Source organism: Scyliorhinus torazame, chromosome 13 (genome assembly GCF_047496885.1).
Source record: "Scyliorhinus torazame isolate Kashiwa2021f chromosome 13, sScyTor2.1, whole genome shotgun sequence".
Classification (NCBI taxonomy): Eukaryota; Metazoa; Chordata; class Chondrichthyes; order Carcharhiniformes; family Scyliorhinidae; genus Scyliorhinus; species Scyliorhinus torazame.
In genome coordinates this window covers 66270771-66291453 of record NC_092719.1, presented here as the reverse complement: position 1 = coordinate 66291453, position 20683 = coordinate 66270771, and the positions used below count along the sequence as shown (strand labels likewise).

Here is a 20683-nt window from a genome sequence, read left to right as displayed (position 1 = left end):
CTTCACCACCAGGCCCTGTATATCGTCCTCATTCTCGGCTGCCTTTGCCTTCACGACCCGAAGCTCCCGCTCCTGGGTCTTTTGTTCCTCCTTTAGCCCTTCGATCGCCTGTAGTATCGGGGCCAACAGCTCTTTCTTCATTTCCTTTTTGATCTCTTCCACGCAGCATTTCAAGAACTCTTGTTGTTCAGGGCCCCATGTTAAACTGCCACCTTCCGACGCCATCTTGGTTTTTGCTTGCCTTCCTTGCCGCTGTTCTAAAGGATCCACTGCAATCTGGCCACTCTCTCCTCCTTTTTCCATCCGTATCCAGGGGGGATTCCCTTCTGGTTTACCGCACAGTGTTTTTAGCCGTCAAAATTGCCGTTGGGGCTCCTATCAAGAGCCCAAAAGTCCGTTTCACAGGGAGCTGCTGAAACGTGCGACTCAGCTGGTCATCGCCGCACCCGGAAGTGTCTCCTGGAATATTTCAAGGCACCATTGGATACTGGGACCTTCATGCTATTAAGACACCACATTTCAGATTTACATCAGTGGGCTGCAGGCCACCTTGTGCAATCATTTCAATTAGAATAAACCCCAGAGTACAAGACTGGGATTGATGCCCCCCAAAGGAAATGTGAACAGGTATATCATGGGAACGTTGCTTGTGAAATCCCTCCTTTTGAAAGGGAACAACAAGCTGCATGCTCACAGTTCCCCACACACACACCTTGATAACTACCCAAAAGTTAAAAAGGGAAAGGTAAGGCAAAATGGGAAACCCTCCGTAGCCAGCTCTGGCTACTGGACTTTCTCGTGCTACTTGGTGTGACAGTTGCCCACTTCCAATTTCCAGGGAAACCATTAAAATAGCATATATATTTTTTTTTTTTTCAGACTGCAGTAGCCATGCCAGACTTTATTTCATTGTGGTCGATTTTGTAATCATATTGGAAAAGACGGCTGATCCCAATCTTGAAATTTACCGCGCAGCCGGTGGCCACTCAGCCCCGGGTCTCTGTGCTGGCCCTAGGTCCCTGTGCTGGCCACTCAGCCCCGGGTCCCTGTGCTGGTCACTCAGCCCCGGGTCCCTGTGCTGGCCACTCGGCCCCGGGCCCCCGCGCTGGCCACTCGGCCCCGGGCCCCCGCGCTGGCCACTCGGCCCCGGGACCCCGCGCTGGCCACTCAGCCCCGGTTCCCCGCGCTGGCCACTCAGCCCCGGGCCCCCGCGCTGGCCACTCAGCCCCGGGCCCCCGCGCTGGCCACTCAGCCCCGGGCCCCCGCGCTGGCCACTCAGCCCCGGGCCCCCGCGCTGGCCACTCAGCCCCGGGCCCCCGCGCTGGCCACTCAGCCCCGGGCCCCCGCGCTGGCCACTCAGCCCCGGGCCCCCGCGCTGGCCACTCAGCCCCGGGCCCCCGCGCTGGCCACTCGGCCCCGGGCCCCCGCGCTGGCCACTCGGCCCCGGGCCCCCGCGCTGGCCACTCGGCCCCGGGCCCCCGCGCTGGCCACTCGGCCCCGGGCCCCCGCGCTGGCCACTCGGCCCCGGGCCCCCCGCGCTGGCCACTCGGCCCCGGGCCCCCGCGCTGGCCACTCGGCCCCGGGCCCCCGCGCTGGCCACTCGGCCCCGGGCCCCCGCGCTGGCCACTCGGCCCCGGGCCCCCGCGCTGGCCACTCGGCCCCGGGCCCCCGCGCTGGCCACTCGGCCCCGGGCCCCCGCGCTGGCCACTCGGCCCCGGGCCCCCGCGCTGGCCACTCGGCCCCGGGCCCCCGCGCTGGCCACTCGGCCCCGGGCCCCCGTGCTGGCCACTCGGCCCCGGGCCCCCGTGCTGGCCACTCAGCCCCGGGCCCCCGTGCTGGCCACTCAGCCCCGGGCCCCCGTGCTGGCCCCGGGTCCGTGCTGGCCACTCAGCCCCGGGTCCCCGTGCTGGCCACTCAGCCCCGGGTCCCCGTGCTGGCCACTCAGCCCCGGGTCCCCGTGCTGGCCACTCAGCCCCGGGTCCCCGTGCTGGCCACTCAGCCCCGGGTCCCCGTGCTGGCCACTCAGCCCTGGGCCCCCGTGCTGGCCACTCAGCCCCGGGCCCCCGTGCTGGCCCCGGGTCCGTGCTGGCCACTCAGCCCCGGGACCCCGTGCTGGCCATTCACTTCTGTTGAATGTTGAATTTTTGATCGGGGCTGCCTACTGAACTCCCACTTCTCTGATCTTGCCTGATATTCTTTTATAATCTTCTTTGGCAAATGCACTTCCAATTCCCTTTTGAATGAAAACACTGATACTTAATCCTCCCTGTAAATTCCTGACAGTTCAAAGGTCTTCTATTTGATTGCACTTTAGTGACTAATAAAACATTGGTTGTAGAAAAGGATATCCTTACTTTTTTTTTTGAACCATAAATTACGCTGGCACTATCGGACATTTACAGCACTCCCTTTATGATTTCAAGGCATCTTATAGTTCTGCTGGAAATAGTCAGTCTCTAACCACAATTTATGTGGCTGGCCAGCAACAGAACATGGAAAATCTATTAATGTCCCCTCAAAATAGGTGAGTGGAGAGGAAGCTCCGAGACTCAGTGGATCCTGCACATTGTAAAATCAAATCTGTTCCCCTCAATCCTGTCAAGAGTAGAGAAGTTGTAGCTTACATAACTGCCATTTTGTTAAATGTGTGCAATGCAAGACCCAATGTTTTCTGCATTCAGATGTCCTCTAACTGGTCCACAAATCAAAGGCCTTATACGGTTGTGATTTCCACCACACACAGTCAGCACTAACAGCTCGCAGGCAGCATAGGCTCAAAAAAGTAGTTCTTATATATACCAACTAAAAGACAATTAAGTTGAAGTGTTTGAAAGAGGAAGGTCCCATTTCCTCTGCAAGGGGTTACAGGTGCTGCTGCTGCACGGGGTTACAGGTGCTGCTGCTGCACGGGGTTACAGGTGCTGCTGCTGCACGGGGTTACAGGTGCTGCTGCTGCACGGGGTTACAGGTGCTGCTGCTGCACGGGGTTACAGGTGCTGCTGCTGCACGGGGTTACAGGTGCTGCTGCTGCACGGGGTTACAGGTACTGCTGCTGCACGGGGTTACAGGTACTGCTGCTGCACGGGGTTACAGGTGCTGCACGGGGTTACAGGTGCTGCACGGGGTTACAGGTGCTGCACGGGGTTACAGGTGCTGCTGCTGCACGGGGTTACAGGTGCTGCACAGCATTACAGGTGCTGCACGGGGTTACAGGTGCTGCTGCTGCACGGGGTTACAGGTGCTGCTGCTGCACGGGGTTACAGGTGCTGCACGGGGTTACAGGTGCTGCACGGGGTTACGGGTGCTGCTGCGACTGCTGTACGGGGTTCCAGGTGCGACTGCAGCACGGGGTTACGGGTGCTGCTGCGACTGCTGCACGGGGTTATGGGTGCTGCTGCGGGTGCTGCCCGGGGTTACGGGTGCTGCTGCGGGTGCTGCCCGGGGTTACGGGTGCTGCTGCACTGGGTTACGGCTGCTGCTGCACGGGGTTACGGCTGCTGCTGCACGGGGTTACGGCTGCTGCTGCGACTGCTGCACGGGGTTACGGGTGCTGCTGCGACTGCTGCACGGGGTTACGGGTGCTACTGCTGCACGGGGTTACGGCTGCTGCTGCGACTGCTGCACGGGGTTACGGGTGCTGCTGCGACTGCTGCACGGGGTTACGGGATGCTGCTGCGACTGCTGCACAGGGTTACGGGATGCTGCTGCGACTGCTGCACAGGGTTACGGGTGCTACTGCTGCACGGGGTTACGGCTGCTGCTGCGACTGCTGCACGGGGTTACGGGTGCTGCTGCTGCACGGGGTTACAGGATGCTGCTGCGACTGCTGCACGGGGTTACGGGATGCTGCTGCGACTGCTGCAAGGGGTTACGGGTGCTGCTGCACGGGGTTACAGGTGCTGCACGGCATTACAGGTGCTGCACGGGGTTACAGGTGCTGCACGGGGTTACAGGTGCTGCACGGGGTTACAGGTGCTGCACGGGGTTACAGGTGCTGCTGCTGCACGGGGTTACAGGTGCTGCACAGCATTACAGGTGCTGCACGGGGTTACAGGTGCTGCTGCTGCACGGGGTTACAGGTGCTGCTGCTGCACGGGGTTACAGGTGCTGCACGGCGTTGCAGGTGCTGCTGCGACTGCTGCATGGGGTTACAGGTGCTGCACGGGGTTACGGGTGCTGCTGCGACTGCTGTACGGGGTTCCAGGTGCGACTGCAGCACGGGGTTACGGGTGCTGCTGCGACTGCTGCACGGGGTTCCGGGTGCTGCTGCGGGTGCTGCCCGGGGTTACGGGTGCTGCTGCGGGTGCTGCCCGGGGTTACGGGTGCTGCTGCACTGGGTTACGGCTGCTGCTGCACGGGGTTACGGCTGCTGCTGCACGGGGTTCCGGCTGCTGCTGCGACTGCTGCACGGGGTTACGGGTGCTGCTGCGACTGCTGCACGGGGTTACGGGTGCTACTGCTGCACGGGGTTACGGGTGCTGCTGCGACTGCTGCACGGGGTTACGGGTGCTGCTGCGACTGCTGCACGGGGTTACGGGTGCTACTGCTGCACGGGGTTACGGCTGCTGCTGTGACTGCTGCACGGGGTTACGGGTGCTGCTGCGACTGCTGCACGGGGTTACGGGATGCTGCTGCGACTGCTGCACAGGGTTACGGGTGCTACTGCTGCACGGGGTTACGGCTGCTGCTGCGACTGCTGCACGGGGTTACGGGTGCTGCTGCTGCACGGGGTTACGGGATGCTGCTGCGACTGCTGCACGGGATTACGGGTGCTGCTGCTGCACGGGGTTACGGGATGCTGCTGCGACTGCTGCACGGGGTTACGGGTGCTGCTGCTGCACGGGGTTACGGGTGCTGCTGCTGCACGGGGTTACGGGTGCTGCTGCTGCACGGGGTTACGGGTGCTGCTGCTGCACGGGGTTACGGGTGCTGCTGCTGCACGGGGTTACGGGTGCTGCTGCTGCACGGGGTTACGGGTGCTGCTGCTGCACGGGGTTACGGGTGCTGCTGCTGCACGGGGTTACGGGTGCTGCTGCTGCACGGGGTTACGGGTGCTGCTGCTGCACGGGGTTACGGGTGCTGCTGCTGCACGGGGTTACGGGTGCTGCTGCTGCACGGGGTTACGAGTGCTGCTGCTGCACGGGGTTACGTGTGCTGCTGCTGCACGGGGTTACGGGTGCTGCTGCGAATGCTGCACGGGGTTACGGGTGCTGCTGCTGCATGGGGTTACGGGTGCTTGTGCGACTGCTGCACGGGGTTGCGGGTGCTGCTGCACGGGGTTACGGGTGCTGCTGCTGCATGGGGTTATGGGTGCTGCTGCTGCACGGGGATGTGAAAACAAAAATTAGTTGACAAGATGTCATCAACTTCCATATTTCAGCCCCAGTGCTCGTCATGGCCTCGAAATGTCTGGCCCATTAATTACCAGGACCCATAGGAGTGAGGCGTTGCAGCTGTGCCCATGTCCCTCTGGTTAACAACTACTGGTTTTGTTTATACGCCACCATCTCGTGCAAAAGAGAGGTCAATGTGTCAGTGAGTGTGGTCTAATGTGTTTCGGTGGTGTGGCTGCCATAGTTGAATAGCTGACAGTAATCAAGCAGTGAGATCTCAGTGTGTGGCTTCCAGAAGTGCCGAATGTGCGATGGTGTTGTGAAGCAGATGAAAGCTGGGTCTGAGTCCTGAATAATAGATTATTGCCAAGTGAGTGATGGGGCTGTAGCGAATTGAACAATGGCCGATGTTACTGGGGGTGGTTGGAAGGAGATAACATTTGAAGATGCCTTCACTGCCCTTGCACGAAGATATTGATTGTCTTGTGGTACTCCATCTAGGGGCTTGGGGCCTCGCTTCTGCCAACAATGTGCACAGAGATCAGCTCCCACCTGGCCCCCTGATAGAATGGGATATCTCCCCTGCTTTCCAGACCTACCAGCAAGACCGCAGTGCAGCGTTGGAAAAGCTTAAGAGCAGATTTCCTCCAAAGTTGTGCTGTCCTTTACTGTTTTCCTGCATGGCTGCCAGAGCCTGCTCCAGTCACACGGCCCTTCCAAGAGAGACCGAGAGATGCATGCTAGCTTTAAGTGGTGCCGGAAAGTTGTAATTTCAGGTGAATAGCATGGTGAGCACTGACTGAACGCATTAATCATTCAATCAAACAGACAGCACGAAGTTGGTGTATTGCCTACATTACACTGAATAGGCGATAGTTAACCGCACATCACCATCACTGCACCTGTTTTTTGGTGGCTATCCACATTAGCCCCCGTTGAGAACAAAGGGCAATAAACTGGACTCATGATACTTCTAACGTATCCAGAGAGGTTTTCCTGCTGTTACCTCCGGAGCTCGATGCCAAGTTTGACTATTAATTGCTCCTCCACAGGGTTCCACGTGACGGCAGTGCATTTCGGCCATGTGAGCAGATCCAACTCACAACAAGCAGGATTCAATGGATCGAAAATTGTGTGGGCCAGAGGTCAGGCACATCCATCGTAATTTAACTTTCCTAATATGCTTTCCCACCCCCGTATATTTTGTATTCAGGTGACGGCGTTGTTAATCTGTAAAACTGACACCATTTTAGGTAAAAGGCAGCAAAAGCCACTTGTAAATTGAACATATGAAATATAATGTGTCATAAGAGGATTAGGCGGCATATAAAATTTGGCAGCTGATGACTGACTCAGCGATAAATAAATGAATAATTGGAACCCTCTCTGCCTGGAACTGGCCTTTTATGAATGGATGGAGAACTCTATGCTAACGGCAGTGAATGGGAAATGATCTTGGACAAGTCTGGACTGACCTGAGCAGGTGCGTGTTTGTCGGATGAAAAAACTATACCATACCTCAGTTGTCGCATCGGAACCAGAAAATTATTTTTGCTGCCCAAGTTGTCACACTCCTTCAGCCCCAGGCTTAACATCAACCTTCGAGCCCCTAACCTGGAAATCACTACCCCCAGGCTCTCTACCTCTCTCTCATCCTTTAAGATGGTTGCTACATTCCGATCACTGTGAGCAAGTGATTGGTCACAATGTTTGTGACAATTTTTTGCTCTGGAGAAGCACCTTAGGATGTTTTACTTTGTTAAAGGCACTATAGAAATGCAAGTTATTGCTGTCTTGCCTGATAGGAAACTTAACTTTCAGAGAGCTGGCCTCACTGGCATACTTTAAACAGGCAGGGGAGTAAAGCATGGTGCTGGAGTGTGGGAAATGACAGGATAATATCTCTTGGGAATTGTTTGAACTGGGGTAATACCAAATGATGTCTGCATCTTTGGAATGCACAGGAAGTGAGGACATGGGTAATGTAAATATAAAATAGAGCAGTGAGAGATGTAGAGAGGAACCAAGAAAATGCAGGATTGAGTACAACAGGAAAGAGGATAGGAGGGAATGGAAATCATAGACAGAGATGCAGGACGAGTGCTGGAGGCGAGGCCTGAGCTGATGTGGAAAACACAAGGAGAATTACAATGAGCTTGAGCAGGATAGTAAGATCTTGAACTAAATGCCGGGACTAATTGTACAGGGAATAGGCATTGGTGAGGCCATACCTGGAGCACTGTGGGCAGTTTTCGTGTCCTTAGCTGAGGAAGGATGTTCTTGCTATGGAGGGAGTGCAGTGAAGGTTTACCAGGCTGATTCCTGGGATGGCGGGACTGTCATACAAGGAGAGACTAATTCGGTTAGGATTATATTCGTTGGAGCTTGGAAGAGCGAGAGGGGATCTCATAGAAACTTACAAAATTCTAACAGGATTAGATAGGGTAGATAATGTTCCCGATGGTGGGGGAAGTCCAGGACTAGGGGTCATAGTTTGAGGATAAGTGGTAAACCTTCTGGGACTGAGGTGAGGAGAAGTTTCTTCACCCGGAGAATGGTGAATCTGTGGAATTCGCTACCACAGAAAGTAGTTGAGGCCAAAACATTGTGTAATTTCAAGAAGGAATTAGATACAGCTCTTGGGGCTAAAGGGATCAAGGGATATAGGGGGAAGGTTAGATCAGGGTATTGAACTTGATGATCAGCCATGACCATAATGATTGGCGGAGCAAGCTCGAAGGGCCGCGTGGCCGTCTCCTGCTTCTATTTTCTATGTTCAATACTGGGCTAGGATTGTGCTTTGAAGTCGGCTGCGTCTCTGTAAGTGAACAATGGCAGCAAAGATTCCAATTCAGAGACTCTCCAGGACACAGCTGGTACGTGGCCACCGGGAAACCAGAGTGGAGGAGAAAGAATGCAGCAGAGATCCCGGAGTATTTGACAGCTTACCCCTGAATGTTGTAGTGTTGTAGAGAAGCCAAGTGCTGCACTTGAAGCAGAGCAACAAAAGCAGGACAACATCCAGAAAGGGAAACAGCCTTGATAACAAATCAGGGTTCAGGGAGCAAGCTGCAGGGGGAAAGGGAAAGATGGAGAGAAGGGTGTGAAGTGAGGGGGTGGATGAAGGGAGAGTGAGGGTGGATGAAGGGAGAGTGAGGGGGGCATGAAGGAGAGTGAGGGGGGAATGAAAGGAGAGTGAGGGGGGAATGAAAGGAGAGTGAGGGGGGAATGAAAGGAGAGTGGGGGGGGGATGAAGGGAGGGTGAGGGGGATGAAGAGAGAGTGAGCGAGGGGGGGGGAGGATGAAGGGAGAGTGAGCGAGGGGGGGGGATGGAGGGAGAGTGAGGTGGATGCAGATGGAGTGTGGTGGATAAGGGGAGGAAAAGGGAGAGGAGAGAAAGGAGAAACAAGGGGAGGTAGGGTGGAGTAAGAGGGAAGGAGAAAGAGAGAGGGGGAGGGAGAGAGAGAGAGGGGGAGGGAGAGAGAGAGAGGGGGAGGGAGAGAGAGAGAGAGGGGGAGGGAGAGCGCGAGGGGGGAGGGAGAGCGCGAGGGGGAGAGAGGGGGGGGAAGGGAGAGAGAGAGGGTGAAGGGAGAGAGAGAGGGGGAGGGAGGGAGAGAGAGGGGGGAAGGAGCAAGAGAAAGGAGGAGGGAGAGGGGGGAAGGGAGAGAGAGGGGAAGGGTATTACGGTACCCGAGAGGCTGAAGTACCATTGGTACAACCTATATGCTTGCTATTGGCTAGAGTGTACAATAGCTCCGCCCTGATAGGTGGGGTATAAGAACCCGTGCTGTCCCAGCAGCCCTCATTCTGATCCTGAGCTGCTGGGGGAAACATCTAGCCTATTAAAGCCTTCTACAACCTACTACAACCTCGTTTTAGTGGTCATTGATCGTGCATCAATTTAATAAGCTAGATTTTAAGAAGAAAGGATGGAACTCCGAATCAAGCCGGAGTGTCTGCAATTTAGCCCCCACGCGGCGAACTCAGCGGCAATCTTTAAGCACTGACTGGCATGTGAGAAAGGTTATCTCGAGACGGCAGAAAACGCACCCACGGGAGAGCTGAAACTGCACGTCCTGCACTCAAGGCTGAGCCCGGAGATCTACACACTCACCGAGGAAGCGGAAGGCTTCGATGCAGCAATCGAGCTGTTAAAAGGACACTATATTCGCCCGGTAAACCAGGTCTACGCCCGGCATCTGCTTGCAACAAGATGGCAAACCGCTGGGGAATCGGTGGAGGAATTCTACCGCGCACTCCTGGTGCTGGGCAGAAGCTGCAGCTGCCCTCAAGCTTCGGCGAGCGAACACACGGAACTCTTAGTCCGGGATGCTTTCGTGGCAGGTATGCTTTCATCACCAATCCGCCAGCACCTGTTAGAGAAAGACACCCTGGGTCTTAGGGAGGCACGGGCCTTTGCAGGCTTCCTGAACATGGCCTCCAGGAACGCCCGCGCCTACGTTCCTGACCGCGCGGCAGCCCCGTGTGTTAAGTAATGGGTTAAGAGACATTGCAATTAGTTGTCTCATTTATGTTAAGTGTCCATTAATTGACACTGATATGTAAAGGGGCTTCAGGTGGCCTCTGTAAGGTGAAGTATCGTGAGAGATTTGTATAAAGGCTGTTGGAAGGAAATGAATGTGTGTTTGTGAAAAAGGAACAGAACTTTAGACTCTTCATATCACAGCAACTAAAACGTCTAACACCCTGGGGGCAGCGTGGAACCCCGCACCGGCCAACCCAGAGACTTCCCCCGTTCTTCCGCAGGCCTGCGCTGCAAGGCAGCCTGCCAAACCCGAGGGGCCCCGCTGCTACTTTTGCGGGCAGGCCAAGCACCCCGCCAGCGCTGCCCGGCCCGCGCATCCAGCTGCAGGGGAAGCGGCAAAAAGGGCCATTTCGTGGGGGTATGTCAGGCCCGAGCAGTGGCCGTGGTCTCCAGCAGCGAATCTGGACCGCCACCACAAACTTCTCCACGGGCCCCATGTGGCCAGCGGTCGCCGCCACCCCATATCCCAGGGCCACGTGTGGACCCCGGGCGCCGCCATCTTGTTCCACGGAAGCCACGCTTGATGGATGGCGCCTCAATTTTGTGCACCCCCGGCCATGTGCGATCAATGGGAGACGCCATCTTGGATGGGCCCCCAGGACCCCAGCTCGGCCGACCACACACTGCCTGAACAGAATTCCCAACTACTGCGATTAGCCTCGGTGACTCTGGATCAATCTCGACCTCGAACACTCAACCACTACGACGGCCGTTTTCATCAACGAGCACGAGACGTCCTGCCTAATTGACTCTGGGAGCACAGAGGGCTTCATACACCCTGACACGGTAAGGCGCTGTTCCCACCTCATCCACCCTGTTAATCAAAAAATTTTACTGGCCGCCGGTTCCCACTCAGTGGAGATAAAGGGGTTTTGTTTAGCAAACCTCACAGTCCAGGGAAGGGAATTCAAAAATTTCCGTCTCTAGATCCTTCCCCACCTCTGCGCGGCTACACTCCTGGATTTAGACTTCCAGTGCAACCTTCAAAGTCTGACCTTCCAATTTAGCGGCACTATACCCCCCCCTTACTGTCTGCGGCCTCGCGACCCTTAAGGTCGACCCGCCTTCCCGGTTTGCGAACCTCACCCCGGATTGCAAACCCGTCGCCACCAGACGAGGGGCAGCGGCGAAGAGGGGCAGCGGCGATGGGGGGCAGCGGCGACGGGGGGGCAGCGGCGACGGGGGGGCAGCGGCGACGGGGGGCAGCGGCGACGGGGGGCAGCGGCGACGGGGGGCAGCGGCGACGGGGGGCAGCGGCGACGGGGGGCAGCGGCGACGGGGGGCAGCGGCGACGGGGGGCAGCGGCGACGAGGGGCGGCGGCGGCGAGGGGCGGCGGCGACGAGGGGCGGCGGCGACGAGGGGCGGCGGCGGCGAGGGGCAGCGGCGGCGAGGGGCAGCGGCGGCGAGGGGCAGCGGCGGCGAGGGGCAGCGGCGGCGAGGGGCAGCGGCGGCGAGGGGCAGCGGCGGACGAGGGGCCATATATAACCTGGCCACCTGCCGGTGGGACTCATCTGCACAGCCGACTCTGGCTAGGCAAGTTCACGACTAATAAATCCTTATGTTCACTCGCTCTCTCTGCCTCTTGGTGAATTGAAGGTATATCAATTTATTAGTCATCGACAGCACCATGGAAGCCACTCGCCAGACAGGCTCGAACTCGACGCCCGCGCGTCCGAAGCCAAGGAAATATTTGAACATTGGCTTCGATGCCTACACCGACTCCTCCACAACGGCTCCCTCGGAGACCCTCAAACTGCGACTCCTCCACGCTCGGGTGAGCCATCGAATCTCAGTAATGATTGAGAAAGCGGCTACGTACGAGGAGGCCGTTGCAACCCTTAAGGCGCACTTTGTGAAGCCCGTAAATGAGGTGTTCACCAGACACCCCCTCACTACTCGCAGTCAACGCGCCGGAGAATCACTGGATGAGTGTCTGGAAACCCTGACTCTACTCGCGAGGAACTGCAGCTATCGAGATGTGACAGCGGAGGAGTACATTAACTCACAGATCCGGGACACCTACGTGACTGGGGTCCGCGCAGCGGCGACGGGGGGCAGCGGCGGCGAGGGGCAGCGGCGGCGAGGGGCAGCGGCGGCGAGGGGCAGCGGCGGCGAGGGGCAGCGGCGGCGAGGGGCAGCGGCGGCGAGGGGCAGCGGCGGCGAGGGGCAGCGGCGGCGAGGGGGAGCGGAGGCGAGGGGGAGCGGCGACGAGGGGGTGCGGCGACGAGGGGGTGCGGCGACGAGGGGGTGCGGCGACGAGGGGGTGCGGCGACGAGGGGGAGCGGCGACGAGGGGGAGCGGCGACGAGGGGGAGCGGCGACGAGGGGGAGCGGCGACGAGGGGGAGCGGCGACGAGGGGGAGCGGCGACGAGGGGGAGCGGCGACGAGGGGGAGCGGCGACGAGGGGGAGCGGCGACGAGGGGGAGCGGCGACGAGGGGGAGCGGCGACGAGGGGGAGCGACGACGAGGGGCCATATATAACCTGGCCACCTGCCGGTGGGACTCATCTGCACAACCGACTCTGGCTAGGCAAGTTCACGACTAATAAATCCTTATGTTCACTCGCTCTCTCTGCCTCTTGGTGAATTGAAGGTATATCAATTTATTAGTCATCGACAGCACCATGGAAGCCACTCGCCAGACAGGCTCGAACTCGACGCCCGCGCGTCCGAAGCCAAGGAAATATTTGAACATTGGCTTCGATGCCTACACCGACTCCTCCACAACGGCTCCCTCGGAGACCCTCAAACTGCGACTCCTCCACGCTCGGGTGAGCCATCGAATCTCAGTAATGATTGAGAAAGCGGCTACGTACGAGGAGGCCGTTGCAACCCTTAAGGCGCACTTTGTGAAGCCCGTAAATGAGGTGTTCACCAGACACCCCCTCACTACTCGCCGTCAACGCGCCGGAGAATCACTGGATGAGTGTCTGGAAACCCTGACTCTACTCGCGAGGAACTGCAGCTATCGAGATGTGACAGCGGAGGAGTACATTAACTCACAGATCCGGGACACCTACGTGACTGGGGTCCGCGCAGCGGCGACGGGGGGCAGCGGCGACGGGGGGCAGCGGCGACGGGGGGCAGCGGCGGCGAGGGGCAGCGGCGGCGAGGGGCAGCGGCGGCGAGGGGCAGCGGCGGCGAGGGACTGCGGAGGCGAGGGACTGCAGAGGCGAGGGGGAGCGGAGGCGAGGGGGAGCGGAGGCGAGGGGGAGCGGCGACGAGGGGGTGCGGCGACGAGGGGGTGCGGCGACGAGGGGGAGCGGCGACGAGGGGGAGCGGCGACGAGGGGGAGCGGCGACGAGGGGGAGCGGCGACGAGGGGGAGCGGCGACGAGGGGGAGCGGCGACGAGGGGGAGCGGCGACGAGGGGGAGCGGCGACGAGGGGGAGCGGCGACGAGGGGGAGCGGCGACGAGGGGGAGCGGCGACGAGGGGGAGCGGCGACGAGGGGGAGCAGCGACGAGGGGGAGCGGCGACGAGGGGGAGCGGCGACGAGGGGGAGCGGCGACGAGGGGGAGCGGCGACGAGGGGGAGCGACGACGAGGGGCCATATATAACCTGGCCACCTGCCGGTGGGACTCATCTGCACAACCGACTCTGGCTAGGCAAGTTCACGACTAATAAATCCTTATGTTCACTCGCTCTCTCTGCCTCTTGGTGAATTGAAGGTATATCAATTTATTAGTCATCGACAGCACCATGGAAGCCACTCGCCAGACAGGCTCGAACTCGACGCCCGCGCGTCCGAAGCCAAGGAAATATTTGAACATTGGCTTCGATGCCTACACCGACTCCTCCACAACGGCTCCCTCGGAGACCCTCAAACTGCGACTCCTCCACGCTCGGGTGAGCCATCGAATCTCAGTAATGATTGAGAAAGCGGCTACGTACGAGGAGGCCGTTGCAACCCTTAAGGCGCACTTTGTGAAGCCCGTAAATGAGGTGTTCACCAGACACCCCCTCACTACTCGCCGTCAACGCGCCGGAGAATCACTGGATGAGTGTCTGGAAACCCTGACTCTACTCGCGAGGAACTGCAGCTATCGAGATGTGACAGCGGAGGAGTACATTAACTCACAGATCCGGGACACCTACGTGACTGGGGTCCGCTCAAACTATATCAGGCAGCGTCTGCTGGAAAACAGGACCTCCGACCTGCGGGACACGGTAAAGCTAGCTACCTTGCTAGAGGTGGCCTACCAGAACCTTAGCGCGTTCCCCGTGGGCCCGACGAACCCCTCATGGACACTATCGTCGAGGTCCCCATCAGACCCGCCTATGTCGCAGGCCTGCGCCGTGCGTCTGCCAGCCCAGCCCGGAGAACCGCAATGCTACTTCTGTAGGCAGGGCCAATACCGCCGGCAGCGTTGCCCAGCCCGCCCAGCGACATGCAGCGACTGCGGAAAAAAGGGGCACTATGCGAGAGTCTCTCTGGGCCGACCGAAGGCCCAGAAATGGAAAACGCACCAGGCCCACAGACCCCGCAATGTGGCTGCGTGCCTGCGCCCCCTCCAGATGTGTCATCGGTATTGTGCGAATCGTGAGGGCCGCCATCTTTGCCGCCGGCCCCAACACCGACCGACACGTGCGACCGATGGGGGCCGCCATCTTGTGACTCCACCGACCACACAGGCTATCCGCAACTGGGCGCGGTGAACCTCGACCAGTCGAAGCCGAAACCGCGAAAGAACTCCATGATGGTCGTCCGAACAGGCACGAGGCCCCCTGCCTTTTCGACTCCGGGAGCACGGAGAGCTTTGTCCACCCCGACACGGAAGTCTATCTCCAGGGTCTCGCTTCCACCTTGGCTGTCAACTCCGGGACCGGTCCTTCTCCGGATGCACATGACGAGCCATAAGACCAACCCGCTGTACGAGAGGGTCCAGCTGCTCCACGCCAACCCCCATTACACCTACATCGCGCACCAGGACGGACGGCAAGATACGCTCTCCGTACGAGACCTAGCACCAGCGGGTACCCCTGCCAATGCGCCCCCCCCCCACGCCTCCCTGGGTTTCCTGTACTGTCCCGCACTGACACTGCCGCCACCCACCACCCCCTGTCTACCCCCACACCCCAACCGTCTCCGACTCGCCGGACTGAGGCTCCAGCTCCAGAAACAACGCCCCTGGAGTCACCACCTACAACAACCATGCCCGCCGCACCGCCAGAGCTGAGGAGGTGGAAGAGAACGATCCGGCCTCCATAGAGACTGAACATGTAATGACCCTACGTCACCCCCGCTGGACTTGATTTTTTTAACAGTGGGTGAATGTGGTGAGCATGTATTCACCATAATGCATGACACTGTAACCATTTTATCCACCTAATGTAACATTTGACCTGGAAGTGGTGATACAAGCTGCTTCCAGGTACTGTACTGTAACCCCGGTGGCCCGGGGTGGCATATAACCTGGCCACCTGGCTAGGCAAGTTCATGACTAATAAAGCCTTATGTTCACTCGCTCTCTCGGCCTCTTGGTGAATTGAATGTATATCACAAACAAAATAAACTGGACCAATACAGGAAAAATATCAAGAAAATTAGAGGGTCTTATCATCTGTAATCTTGCCTTTCCAAAGAATTATATGACTGCGAGTCAGTGGGGTGCACTGGGGCTGTGAAACCTCATTGCCACATGGCTGAACGGGAGAGCCTGAATGTTGAAAAGATTGTTATTTTCTGGCCGTATAGATGTGATCTGCTGGATAGCTAAAAATGCAAATAACAACCTGATGAAGCACAGAAAGAAGGTCAATTGGCGCGGTGTGCCTATGTCAGCTCTTTAAAGATTTAGCCAATTAGTCCCACTGTCCATTCTTCCCCCATAGCCCATTCAATCATGCGCCTCTCTACCTGTTCTGGGAATTGAATTCCAGAGTGTCCGGGCTGAGTGCAGAATCCCTCAGTCGGTCCTGACGAGCTTTGCGACGGCGTTCTTTAGCAAGTTCTTCTTCATCGTTATCTGTCCACTGAGTGGTCATTCTGAAGACACAAGAGAATTCATTGTTCACGTTCATTGTTATAGTTAATGTTCAGTCTCTCATAACAACCACTGCTGGGCCAAATCAACTTGGTTTAAAGATTCCATTCCCCCACACACGGCTTCGCATTCAATACAAAAGCTTCTGAATAATATGTTTTTGATGAAGAATCATTCTGGGAAGTGATTGGGAGTCCTATATAAAACATATAGAGTGAAGAGGAAGTAACAGGGTGTGGTGCTGTACTTGGTCTTGCTATTATTGTCGGAATAATTCCTATAATCAGAAGCTCGTTGTCATGATATTCAGATAAACATCATGGTGCAAACACACATACACACTGATGGACAGATCAACGGACCAATCAACAAACACGCAACATCACAGCCAATCACAAGCAAGGGCACATGTACTATAAAACGGGGAACACCACAGTTCCCGTTCATTCCAGCAGGAGACAGCTCAGGGCACAGAGCTCACAGCAAGCCACTCAGACATTCATCATGTGCTGAGTGCCTCTCCAAGATAGTGTCAAGGCTGGGTCCACAGGTTAAATGGTAATGAACGAACCACAGTTACAAGTTTACAGATGTTGTTATTGTTAGTATTAAAACTGAGTTGTACCATCTGCAACCGTGTTGGTGCGTCTGTGTAGCAGAGCACCCAACACGACATAGTACCAGGATTGGAACCCAGCAACTGTGAGACCTACCTACACATCTTCAGGGATCCGCCATCCTGCGCCAAGGACACCATCAGCCCGCCGCAGCCGCTCCAAATCGCTGGAAACCTCGGCGTCAACTGGAAGCTGTTTAAACAGCGCTTCCAGTTCTTCCTTGAAGCCACAGAAAGGGAGAATGCTTCGGACACCAGGAAAATCGCCCTCCTCCTCTCCACGGCAGGGCAACACGCCATCCACGTCTACAACTCCCTGGTGTTTGCGGAAGGTGAGGACAAGACAAAGTACAAGACGGTCCTCCTTAAACTCGAGCAACACTTCAGCGTTGAGGTAAATGAGAGCTTCGAGAGGTACCTCTTCCAGCAGCGCCTGCAGGGTAAGGATGAGCCTTTTCAATCTTTTTTGACACACCTCCGTATCCTCGCGCAGTCCTGCGGGTACGAGGCCACCTCCGATTCCATGATTCGGGACCAGATAGTTTTCGGGGTCACCTCGGGCACCCTTCGCCAACAGCTCCTCAAAATTAAAAGCCTCACCCTAGCCACCGCCATCGAAGCCTGCGTCCTTCATGAAAACGCGACCAGCCTCTACTCCCAATTCCAGGCGGCCGAATCGGCACGGCAGGGGTCCTATGCGGCCGAATCGGCAAGGCAGGGGTCCTACGAGGCCGAGCGGGTCCAGGCGATCGAATTCCTCCCAGCCCGCGGCCCGGATGAGGGCGGCCATTTCGCGCGCTTTCGCCTTGTACGCGCCAAAAGAGATGTCGACGCAGAGGGACGCAGGACCGAACTGCGCATGCGCGATTGCGCAATGAACGCCATGACGTCACGACGTGTGGCAACTGCACATTTAAAGCGGCAATGTCCAGCAAAGAACCGGCAATGCCTCCGCTGTGGCAAGATGGGCCACTACGCTGCCTGCTGTCGAGCAGCTCAACCTGCCAACGCTCCCCAATTCCGCCAGCCTCGCAGGGACGTGCGGACCATTCAGCCTCCATACACCGAGTCATACCCTGACGATATACAGACCGGTGATACAGACGACCGGGAAGTCTTCCGTGTTGCGGTCATTGACAGGAACCGGATGTCCCCAAGCAGGACCCACCAGCCGATGCCAGTGAACAGTGTCAATCCGGGTGATGAATGGTGTGCCACCCTAACAGTCAACCGATCACCAATCACATTCCGTTTAGACACTGGTGCCTCCGCCAACCTAATAGCATGGTCAGCCTTCTACGCCTTGAAGGTCAGACTACCGATTCAGCCATCCCGTTGTAAGATGGTCGACTACAACGGAAACGTTATCCCGGCCAGGAGATCCTGCCAGCTCCAGGTGACACACAATGCATACACAGCCACACTGTCCTTTGAGAGTGTTGGATCATCGAAGGATTCCCTGCTAGGCGCACAGGCGTGCAAGGTTCTCCACCTCGTTCAGCGGGTACACGCTCTGTCTCCAGAAGGCACATCAGACTTCCCGGATGCAGAATTTAGGACACAGCTCCACTCGCTCCTCGCCCACAACCAGCAGGCATTCGAGGGTATGGGCACACTGCCCTACACTTACAGAATACGGCTCAAACCGGACGCCACACCGGTCATTCACACACCTCGTAGAGTCCCAGCACCACTCAAAGACCGCCTCAAGCAGCAGCTGCAGGATCTCCAGGACCAAGGAGTGCTATCTCGGGTCACGGAGCCCACGCCATGGGTCAGCTCCATGTTGTGCGTTAAAAAGCCCTCTGGCGAACTCCGGATCTGCATCGACCCGAAAGACCTAAACAACAGCATCATGAGGGAACACTACCCCATACCCAAACGGGAAGAGATCATGAGCGAAATGGCCTGGGCCAAAATTTTTACAAAGCTTGATGCCTCGAAGGGTTTTTGGCAGATTCAACTGGATCAGTTCAGCAGGAAGCTGCGCACCTTCAACACTCCTTTCGGCAGGTACTGCTACAACAGAATGCCGTTTGGCATCATCTCGGCATCCGAGGTATTTCACAGAATCATGGAACAGATGATGGAGGGCATCGAAGGGGTGCGCGTCTATGTTGACAACGTCATCATCTGGGTCCACCACACCACAGGAGCACATCAGGTATCTCCAGCGTGTCTTTGCTCGGATACGAGAACACGGCCTGCGCCTCAACCGAGCCAAGTATTCTTTTGGCCAAACTGAGCTAAAGTTTCTGGGGGACCACATATCCCGGTCAGGAGTGCGTCTGGATGCAGACAAAGTGAGCGCCATTACAGCCATGCCGCAGCCGGCAGACAAGAAGGCAGTGCGACGCTTTCTCGGGATGGTGAACTTCCTGGGGAAGTTCATTCCCAACATTGCCTCCCACACAACGGCTCTTCGCCACCTAGTGAAGAAGACCATGGAGTTCCAGTGGCTGCCCGCACACCAAAAGGAATGGGAAGAGCTCAGAATTAAGCTCACAACGTCCCCCCTGGGCGAAGGTGGGTGTGAAACAGCCCCGGTATTGGCGTTCTTCGACACCTCTCGAAATACGAAGATCTCGACTGATGCCAGCCAGTCCGGCATTGTGGCGGTACTCCTGCAACGGGATGACACTGCATCATGGGCCCCGGTCGCCTATGCCTTGCGGGCCATGACCCCCACAGAACAGCACTATGCGCAGATCGAGAAGGAGTGCCTGGGTTTGTTAACCGGCATGGATAAGTTCCACGACTACGTGTATGGTCTCCCTCAGTTCACCGTGGAAACCGACCATCGCCCCCTGGTCAGCATCATACAAAAGGACCTGAACGAGATGACCCCTCGCCTCCAGCGCATTCTGCTCAAGCTCTGGAGGTACGACTTCCAACTGGTCTACACCCCGGGAAAGGACCTCATCATCGCGGATGCCCTATCCAGAGCAGTGAGCACACCGCCCGATTCGGAGGGGTTCGTCTGTCAGGTCGAAGCGCATGTGGCCTTCACATCGGCCAATCTGCCAGCTGATGATTCAAGTCTGGCCCGTATTCGCCGGGAGACAGCGGCTGACCCCCTTCTACAACGTGTGATGCGCCACATGACGGGAGGGTGGCTCAAAGGACAGTGCCCACAATTCTACAATGTCCGGGACGACTTGGCCGTCATGGACAGTGTCCTCCTAATGTTGGACCGGATTGTGATTCCACACAGCATGCACAGGCTGGTCCTCGAACAACTGCACGAAGGCCATCTTGGAGTTGAGAAGTGTAGGCGGAGGGCCCGAGAAGCTGTATACTGGCCGGGCATCAGCGACGACATTGCCAACATGGTGCTCAACTGCCCCACCTGCCAAAGGTTTCAGCCGGCGCAGCCCCCTGAGACGCTTCAGCCCCATGAGTTGGTGACGTTCCCCTGGGCGAAGGTGGGTGTGGATCTTTTTCATGCGCTTGGCAGGGACTACGTCATCATGATAGATTACTTTTCGAATTATCCAGAGGTCATACGCCTGCACGATTTGACATCGTCCGCTGTCATCAGGGCATGCAAAGAGACCTTCGCTCGCCATGGCATTCCGCTTACCGTCACGTCTGACAATGGGCCCTGTTTTGCAAGCCAAGAATGGTCGTCTTTTGCTGCTTAGCATGGCTTCACACACGTGACGTCCAGCCCTCTGCATCCCCAGTCCAATGGCAAGGTGGAAAAGGGCGTTCATATAGTCAAGCGGCTCCTCTGCAAGGCTGCTGATGCCGGATCTGACTTCTGTTTAGCCCTGCTGGCCTATCGCTCGGCCCCACTATCCACTGGCCTCTCACCAGCCCAGCTGTTGATGGGTCGTGCCTCAGGACCACTGTGCCATCCATTCTTGTTCCTACACCCGACTATGCTCCAGTACTGCAAAGGATGCAACAGCAGTGTGCTCAGCAGAAGGTGGCACATGACACCCGGGCAACTGATCTTCCTGCCTTGGCGCCTGGAGACAACGTCCACATCCACCTAACAGGCTGACTGGTCGGCAACTGCCGAAGTTCTCCGACGCGTGGCTCCCCGCTCGTTCCTGGTTCGCATGCCTGATGGCTCCATTCGCCTGCTCAATCGGCGGGCTCTTCGCCTGCTTCCGCGCTCGCTGCGTGATCATACACCGGTGCCACGCCATCCTGTTGTTCTTGATGTCGACTTCGAGGAGCTTCCTGCCACCATGC

General features: G+C 57.5%; 1 protein-coding gene across 9 annotated transcripts in view; it reads right to left on the bottom strand.

The window, feature by feature from the left end:
- LOC140388081 (non-muscle caldesmon-like) overlaps positions 1-20683 on the bottom strand; it is a 277671-nt gene that overhangs the window by 87864 nt on the left and 169124 nt on the right. For all 9 annotated transcript variants that reach the window (XR_011934082.1, XM_072471694.1, XM_072471693.1 and 6 more), the window contains one exon: positions 15738-15866. Coding sequence is in view for 8 of the 9 variants with exons in the window: in XM_072471694.1 (XP_072327795.1) it covers positions 15738-15866 (129 nt within the window). In the remaining variant the exon portion in view is untranslated. The remainder of the gene's footprint in view (positions 1-15737; positions 15867-20683) is intronic.